General features: G+C 41.3%; 1 protein-coding gene across 2 annotated transcripts; it reads left to right on the top strand.

Annotated features, from left to right (window-relative positions):
* The first annotated feature begins 1,155 nt into the window (after positions 1–1,155).
* LOC146706640 (uncharacterized) lies at positions 1,156–8,035 on the top strand. Of its 2 annotated transcripts, XM_085464835.1 has the most exons (4): positions 1,156–1,480; positions 1,940–1,991; positions 4,753–5,387; positions 7,374–8,035. In XM_085464835.1, the coding sequence occupies exons 3-4, from the start codon at positions 4,824–4,826 to the stop codon at positions 7,959–7,961; spliced, it is 1,152 nt and encodes a 383-aa protein (XP_085320961.1). In that variant the 5' UTR covers positions 1,156–1,480; positions 1,940–1,991; positions 4,753–4,823; the 3' UTR covers positions 7,962–8,035. The 2 variants fall into 2 exon arrangements, with proteins under 2 accessions (XP_085320961.1, XP_085320960.1); XM_085464834.1 differs by lacking the exon at positions 1,940–1,991.
* Positions 8,036–9,143: the final 1,108 nt, after the last annotated feature.

Genomic DNA, 9,143 nt, shown 5'->3' with positions numbered 1-9,143 from the left:
GAGATTATTTAAAAAAACAAAACAAAAGAAAAAACAGAAAAACGAACGCTGAGACTAAAATGAATGAACTTGACAGGCCAAACTAAACACAAAGGCTAAACTGACTAAACATAAAACATATGACAGAAACACATTAGACATGAAGAACATAGGCGTGCAGGAAAAACTTGAGAATAACAATGAAATCGATGAATACAAAGGTATTTAAAAAACTGAAAACTACAAAAGTAGTAAATTCATCCCACTCCCATCCTGTTTTCTAGCTTCAGGAGCAGCAAGAAGACAGCTGTAGACTTTCAAAAATAATCAGGAGGCAGGTAAGGTACAAATAAGTGTAGAGGAGTCCAAAAGACAGTCCCCTTGTCTGTCACAGGCATCTCATTTTGTTTTGTTTTTTACTCATGTTTAAAGTGCCTTTGGGTTTCTTACAAATCTAAGTAATTCATCAGCATCATCATCATCATTATAATAATAATAATTATTAATAATAATCATTAGTATGACATTCTCACTGTGGACTCCTCAGTCGTTCTCCTTAGGAACAATGGAAGGTGAGATGAACTGTGTCAGTGTGAAGCACTGAATTACAGGCTGATGTCAAAACAGGTGACAACTCTACTATTGGGGATGTTTCAGAGAAAGAGGAATCAGCACTGCTTCTGCCCCACCTGGAAATCCTCCTATATTTTGAATGAAAAATGCAAAATCTTGCATAAATATTTTTCTCATGCCTAAAGATGAATAAAAATACTTGAATATGAATAAAAAAAAATTTGTCCCCATAAGTGACTGTTGGTCCCCACAACCATAGTTGAGTGCTAATTTTTCTGTCCTCACAAAGATGTCTAAACATGCACACGCACACACACACACACACACACACACACACACACACACACACACACACACACACACACACACACACACAGCTAAGGCAGCCTGTCAGTACTTTATTTTATTACTTCCAGCCACCGGGGGGCGCTTGTTATCGTTTTTTCTCTGAAGCCAATGACTCCGATCCTCAAATGCTTCATAAAATATCTTCGTAACTGTTTTGTTTACGTTTCATGATTCAGGAGATACGATATTTTAAAGATAGTTCTCTTTCTTTTCTCTTTTTTCCATTAAGCCCCGCCCAGCCGTGCAGCGTTGAGAAACAAAACGTGCGGCCGAACGCATGCTGATGACGACACCGTCGACGATCCACAACAACAAAACAACAACAGAACTCAGCTGTTTGCTAGCTAACTAGCCGGCCTGGTTGTTCAGCGCTGTTCTCGGCAGTTTCCCGTCACTCTGGTTTAGCCGCAGAAGTTTTAGAGCTGCTAATACGTCTGGCTATGAAATGGTTTCTAGAAAACCCTCAGTTATGTTCTGCAGTTGGGTTTAATTTTAACTTCCTTTGTCTCCTTTTTGCGGGCTTCTAGCTGATTAGCTTTACGACTGAGGACGGAAAGGAGGCTGTCTGCTCGCCATAAAGGTAACCACTCGTAACGCGCAAAAAACAAGCGCATAATGTCCAATGCGGTGTTAGTGCGCAGACTGTGAAATAGTCTAAATGTTGGCCTGTTGCATTTGAGAGAAGCTGGAAGCGAAGTATGAGTGATGGTGGGCGAATAACGGAACATTCAGCGCACCTGTGCTCAGGTTACGCTGTCACGTGATCTATCCTGTAACTTCACTCCTGCACGTTATCTGAAGTTATTAAATGTGGAAGTAGTAGCGTTACAAAAACCTGGTTGTTGCTCTATGTGCAGCACCTTGATCAACCTGTGTCGTTTTTAAATACATTTACTTGACAGGATTTCCCAGGAAAAGCAATAAAGTTGCACTTTAAAGCAAAAAGACAAATTAATGGGAACATGTTCTGCGCATGTCTTTCTGCTCTTTATTTATTTTTAGTTTTTTAATTTAATTTGTGGACTCCTTTTCGCTTAAGGCACCTTTCTTATGATTGGCTGCACCAAGCAAAGTGGAGGCTTGAACGGCAGGTGGGTGTGGCACACGGATATCCTCATTCTGTCAAGGCGTAACAGAGCTGACCTCTGACCTTTTGGCTCACAGGAATTAGTTGTATGTACACTGACGTCAGTATTTGAAACTTTGTATTTAATGTGACAATACACTACTGAAAGAGCATGATGCATATGACAGATAAAATGATATTTTGGCAGTGCTCTTTTCAACTTACAGACTGAGTTGACTTTGTTCCTATTATATGTTGTTGTTATTTAAGGTGTTTCCTCCTGGGTTTACATTCCTATACTTTATACGTTATCATCACACAGGCACAGTTAATGGTTTATATCTCTCAGAAGTCAACTTGAAATGACCCACTGGCCAAATTTAGTTGGACAAAAAGCAATATCTTTAAGAATGAGCCTGGTATTTCTTTAAAAAATATTAGTATCCACAGCAGGGCTTATAAAACTGCAATGTTACATATTTGTAGTGTAGAAGTGGCTAATTATTTTGAGTGCTTCATTTGTATGTTACAAACTGATTAGGCCTCAGTCACACAGGCTTAGAAACAGAGTAATGATGTGAATTGCCTGACCAGTTGGCAGCTGTGCACCAAACCCTCCCTGCAGGCCTCGACTGGGACAAAAAAATCGGCCCGGGCGTTTTGACTAGAGACCAGTCCACAAAGTATTATAGGAAAAGCCATAAAGCCTTTGAATGAAAACAAATGCTGCTGTGACAGTAATGTACACGCTCTTGTTGGTATATATGATTTCTATACATTTTATATCAGATGACCACTTTGGTTTTAAGATTTAGAATTAATTATTTATTAAAAGCGAGATATTTTAAATGAGAATAAGAAAGAAAAGTATTTCTTTGTGCCCCCCTCTCCCTGTTAATACCCTACCTGGCCCCCTGGCAACACTTTGCCAGACCCGCCCCTGCACAGTTACCAGCTGTCAGCTACTTAGAAAAGGATCCTGGTGTTATTTGTCTCTCAGAAACGGTTCATAACTTCCCTTCATGTCACCTTAAAGGTAAACATGTTTCTCAGTCACCTGTTGATGATTCAGTAAGGACATCTCCTGGTTTCATCCTCATGTTTCCCTCTCACCACATAACCAAACCGACATCATAACCAGCAGCTTTTTTGCAGCTGTGGCTCCAGCAAACATCAGCTGATACTAGAAATTAATATTAAATAAATTCTAACAACAGCTGATCAAGCTTAAACGTGCTGCTGTTGTTTAGCGTGACATCTGCTGGTTTCCTCTTTCTGGCACAAAGTGGGCGATAAACAAACAAGAGAGAAAAGCCGATCAGCTGATCATTGATCAGTTTCATGATTGAAGTAGCAACAGGAGAGGGAGGGGAGAGAATGAGAGAAGAAGAGGCAGCTGCAGCGTAAAGAGATAAATAAAATAAATCCAGATTTGTGTCTTTTTCTTTTTCATTCTAGCTGAAGTACGGGACAAATCGCGTTCCTTTCCACCTCAATACCATCTTCTTCTGTTTGTCTGTGATAAGACTGCTTTCAGAGCAAAGGGGAGGGTGTATCTGACCTCGGCTGTAACCACTCCAGCCCAGAGTCGATCATGAAACACTGGCCAATCCACCATCTTTCATTGTTTATACTGTTACAAAAAACAAAACATTGGCCCACCCGGCAAATGCCCAATGGCCAGTCCAGCTGTGCTTCCCTGTGATTGGTGACTGCAGTCACTTGTAGCTTGCATGGGAGGCATTGACTTGTCTGCAAGAACTCACCATTTACTCTCCAAGCTGCAGTGAAATTTGCAGCTGCCATCAGCCTCCTGTAACCACTCACTCATACACTTTTTACCCCTCAGCTGTAAAAGGCTGATGGGCGACAGGGACACCCAAGATTGTGAATGCGACAACTCGAGAAAATGGCAATGAAGGACTTTCAAATTGATACCATGTGTGTATCTAGTAAAAACAGACGAGTTTGAATCTTAGTGACATCGTCCTCAAGGTCAGGGGTCAGAGGTAAATTTTTCTGACTATCTTGAGAATGCGATAACTTGAGATGGAAGTCACTTAGGATTATTAAATTCATATCTACTAGCAGGCTGAGGGGTACCACTGGCTACTTGTTTCCTTTACCATTTGGTGGTTGCCAGCTGGGTCACTTATTGGTCTGTAGCCCTGGGTGACTGAGGCCTCGAGCAGCTTGTTTCATGCTCATGAACTCCAGCGAGTGTCATAAAACTGTTTTCAGTTACATTAAAAAAAATTGTGGGCATTGACCAGAGAAAACAAAGAGAAGGTGCTTAAGGTCTTAATCTACGTTGTCCATAAGATTCTGTAACACTGAGAAGGCTTTAGAGTCTGTTCTGTCCAAGGGAGCCCACGACAGATTTATTGGTGAGATTTAGGAAAATCAGCGAAGGTATTCACGTACTTGGTGAAGGCAATTAAGCCACAGTCTTTCAGGAATACTAAGGTTCAGTAAACAGCTCCACAAACCATCATCAGGCAGGCCGCGTTGTTAAGTTTTACCAGACTGGCAAAGACTGTAGCTGAGGACGTTTCCATGATGTTAAATGTAAAAACTCTTACTAACACTCTGAATTTAAGGAATTCAGCGAGAATATAAACATGAATATTGGCGTTGATGATGAGGATAAATGATGCGTACGAGACACATAGTTTAGTATAAAAATCACACAAACTAGCTCCTGCAGAGATTATTTTATTCCATGTTATCATCAGCAACTTGGAAAAAAAACGTATTTGTTTCTGCTTCATGTTTTTATCTTTAAGGCACTGATGCAACAATGTTTATGGCAAAGTCTGACTCCAAAACCAACTGGTGGAGATTCTGACCCCCACCAATGACCACGAATATTATTTCTTCACCGTTCATCATGTCCCCACGAAAAAGAACCCTCGTCCCGGTAAGCAGCCGGCGGAAAGCAGCGGACGACTACTTCCCCTTCAACTTGCTGCCGGTGGAGTGCCAGCTGCACGTCCTGTCCTTTCTGAACGAGGTGGATAAGTGTAGCTGCGCCCTGGTTTGCGCAAGCTGGAGCTGCCTCGTCCGCTCGTGGAAGCTGTGGCGGGTGGCCGACTACTCCCGTCGTGTTGGCTTCCACCTCGGTCAGGAGGGGTTGCTCGTTTCCAACCGGGAGTTCGAGAGGTGGAAATCCTGGGTCCAGCACTACACCTACCACCTCATCTCCCGCCGGGCCAGCCTGCTCACGCTGAGGGCCAGCTTCGACCTGGGGGATCGCTGCAACAAGTGGGGCGAGCTGCTGAGCCACCTACTGGACAATGTCCACTGCAGAGACCTCAGCCACCTCGACCTTAACTGGACTTTTACTCTTTTAGAGCCGCTCGACCTCAGGGTCCACTCCAGCCCCAGTTCCCACCAGGATAACATTACCAAAATGGACAAGGTAATTTGTTTCTACTGGTTTTATTTTCTAAGAACTGCCACCTTACACATTAGTTCAGGTAGAAAGAAATAAGTTTTCTTTATATCAAGCTAGAAAGCAAACAGTATATCAGGTATGAGTAGTCATTTTTTTCTTTATTTTGTGCTTTTTTGTGCTGTAGAATAAAAGAGAACAAGAGAAAAAGAATCAGGCATATTGTTGCTCTCTGGAGGTCTGAGCACAAACCCACGATTATATGATGTACAGGAGAGCATGAAGTCCTTATTTTTAGCAATCAAATTTTAACAGAGGCCATCCTGAAACAGGAAACAAGTAAATACCCCAAAACAGCTCCTCCTATTGTACATGTCAGTGCACATCCCACCTAAAAATCCACAGAATCCCATCTGACTTAAACAAATAACTACATGGTCTATAACAGATAGATATTTCTGTTAACTCTGCATAAGTCAAATCTTTTCACGTGGCTCTAAATGGGTCCCCAAACAGCTTTGCCTATTTTGCGGTTTCTACTGAAGTTTGCAGTGTTTTTTGACGTAGCGATTTCAGGCCTCAGTGGATGAAATAACTTCAACAAGGATCAACTTCAAGGCGACTACTAATTAGAGCACAGGAATCTGCTGATTGATATGTGATAAGGTAGTTCCTGTGTCGACGCCCATTTACCGAGTGTTCATTTTAGTCCATTTTTCCCCAAGCGAGGCCATTATCTTTGTGCCTTTTTAAAGTTTGTTCAGTTTTTATCATTAAAATATGGAAAACATCCTAACTCGGCAAAATAAATACAAAACCATAAAGATGGAAAAAAGGAGACAAATTACATTTTAAAAAATAAATAAAAAAACCTAAATGTGATGCAATAAGGAGCCAGTCCAGTAAGTGATGCAGAGGGTGCTTCAGTTAGTGTTTATTGTCTTTTTGGAAATTCTATTTGTGGCAACTGTCAGGTGAACAAAAAAGACATCATATTCACAGACGATACATGCATCAACAACAGCTGGAATTTCACCAAGAGTCAGAGCATCACAGCGTACAAGCTACACACCTCATGTCACCACAGTCGTTCATTAGATTTATACTAGAAGGTAGAAAAGAGGTGGTTCCCTGTACCTGGGTCCTCATGATCGTAGCGCATCATACAGTCTTATTGAGGGTTTGGGGGGGTTTCTTTATTATCTACATTAGCGAAAAGTAGCAGGCAATAAAACAGAGTCAGAAGCACGTAGGTTATTTGTCCATAATTGTTCGTGATGGCTGCAGCCGTTTGGATGAGCTCTGCGTTAGCTGATGAAGGAATCCAACCAATGTGTTGATTCAAAATGACCTAAAACAGCAGCAAGTTTGGATGCATTTCACGACAAGCAGATGAATAATCCAGGTAACAGAAACATTCCTCCACAGTAACGTGTCCGGGATTAAACTACAAACAGTGTAATCCCCCCACATTCCTTCTTGCAGCTCAGATTAACACCCAGCACCTTTAACCGCTTTGCAGCTGTTATAGGATTAATGCATTCTTATGTTGTGTATCGTGCGGTCCGTGTAACTGTAGATGTTTTATTTTCTTAAAGATTTTTACTCAGTTTGAATTTATGCTTGAATTTTTTATAAAGGGTGTGATGACATCAGTATTCAGATGGTTTTGAAGCCTTTTAAGGTCTGAAGCTCAAATATAGCATCTGCTGTCCCACATGGTGCAACACTGAGACGAAGATATGTTTTACATTTGGAGTACCAGTCCACTTTTACATGTGTTTCATAGTGAGTGAGTATGAATCCACAGGGAGAGGTAGATTTAAACCCTATCGTAAGAGGAACAGAAGGAGTAGAGGTGTTTTCTGAGAAGCCTGGACAGCACCGGCTAACTCATTTTGCATAACTGGTTCAAGTTCCACCTGCAAGTGAGGCAAATATGAATGCAAGCATCCATGACCGGCAACGCTAATGTGTCACTTGTTTTCTTTTCTTTTGTCTTTGATTTGTCAGGTGACCCGCTTTCAGGAGCTGCTGAGCAAGCTGACCCAGAACTGCCCACGCATCTCCAAGATGCGCCTACATTTTGACTGGTCGGATTTGTCCGTGTCGCTGCTCACGCAGTTCCAGCAGCTCCGAGTCCTCGAGCTCAAATACTTCTGGGTCTTTAAATGCGTGACTCCCTCAACGCTGCAGATGCTCATCAAATCTCTGCCTAACCTCAAGTCTCTGACGTTAAACATCTTGGTGCCGCTGAGGAACCTCGGCATCTCCTACACCCTGGAGTCTCAGTCTCTGGAGTTTTTGGACGTGTCTCCGAGCCGAGGCTTGGTCTTCTCCTGCCTTAAGCTGCCAGCCCTGCGTGAACTTCGAGCCAAGAAGATTGTCCTGCGTGTCACGCTGGACCGCAGGACCAGGACGCGCATCCAGAGCCGCTGGCCCTGCCTGTACCACGTCCTCCGGGAGGGGACGCCGAGGCTTCAGGCTCTAAACAACGAGAGGCTCCTCCCTACATGGAGAGAGAAAAATTACGGAGAGCTGACTGCTATCCTGGAACAGTCCTGCTACTGTGTTCAGCATCTAGACAGCTGGCTGTGGTAGTCAAACGCATGACATTACATGAAGTTCTTACATTTATCATTTTATGGTGAAATCTATAAAGGAGCTAAATATTGCTTTTACGTCGCATTTTTTTATTATTATTGTTTAAAAGAACTGAAGACTCAGAATAACAAACTTGTTGCTGACAGAAGCAGATAAAAGCTGAGATTTGATAGAAAAGTAGTTTCCAACTCTTTAACAGAAAGCTGCTGTTCCAGTTGGAAACGCTGTCCAAATCCTGACAAGGCAATCACCCACAACACAGCTTTCTTAATTTTGTCCAGTTTTCTCAAAGCTTAATGTTAATTATGTGATTGAAAATCTGCTGGAAACATTTGTAACGCCCACAAGCGGATATGCATACATTGTAGCTACAACTACACCATGAGATGTGTGCAATGAGGCCCAATACCAGAAGACAGCGTGTACTGGTGACGATTAGAGAATAAAGGCAAAATGTTTTAGATTTATTTATAAATTTTATTCTTAAGAAATAGAAATCAATATGGGGGGAAAGCTGTCAGCACTAAATTCAAAGAAATGAAGGTAAGAAAATATTGACTCTGGTAAAGTCTTACAGTATGACTGCTTCATTCTGAAATTGTTAACTTTTGACTGGGAAAGACACTTTCTCCCTCATGAAAATATTTTAGCTCTATTCTATGAACATTACATTTGCAGATCTTACTCTAAAACTATTCTCTCGCTCCTCAGTATAAATACAGAATAGGCTTGGTTTCAATCCCAGAAATATTGTGGCTCTTCTTAATATATCAAAATTTAATTTTACAGCTAAAAAATTGCAGTTTTTATTTGTATTGTGTATATGTATGTATGTGTGTGTGTATATATGTGTGTGTGTGTGTGTGTGTATGTGTGTGTGTGTATATATATATATATATATATATATATATATATATTATTTTTTTTTATAATTCTATTTTTTTTTTTTTTTTCTTTTAAAGACTTTGTACATTACTTTGCCTTTATTCTCAGCATCAGATTACCAGCATATTTCCTCCACTGTAGAAAGCAGATGGTTATTGTACTGTATTTTGTACTCAGTCGTTCCTTGAATTCGGTTGTATTTATTAGCGTCGATTACTAACTCAAACGGAAGACACATCGAGTCTTTTGCTAGAGAATTGCACAGATGAACACATGAGATCCGTGTATGAATGC

Source organism: Copadichromis virginalis, linkage group LG7 (genome assembly GCF_057382275.1).
Source record: "Copadichromis virginalis isolate Kocher_CV1m ecotype Utaka linkage group LG7, C_Virginalis_male_GT1.1, whole genome shotgun sequence".
Lineage (NCBI taxonomy): Eukaryota > Metazoa > Chordata > Actinopteri > Cichliformes > Cichlidae > Copadichromis > Copadichromis virginalis.
Note: the sequence above shows the minus strand (reverse complement) of the source record. Positions and strands in the feature narration are given on the sequence as shown.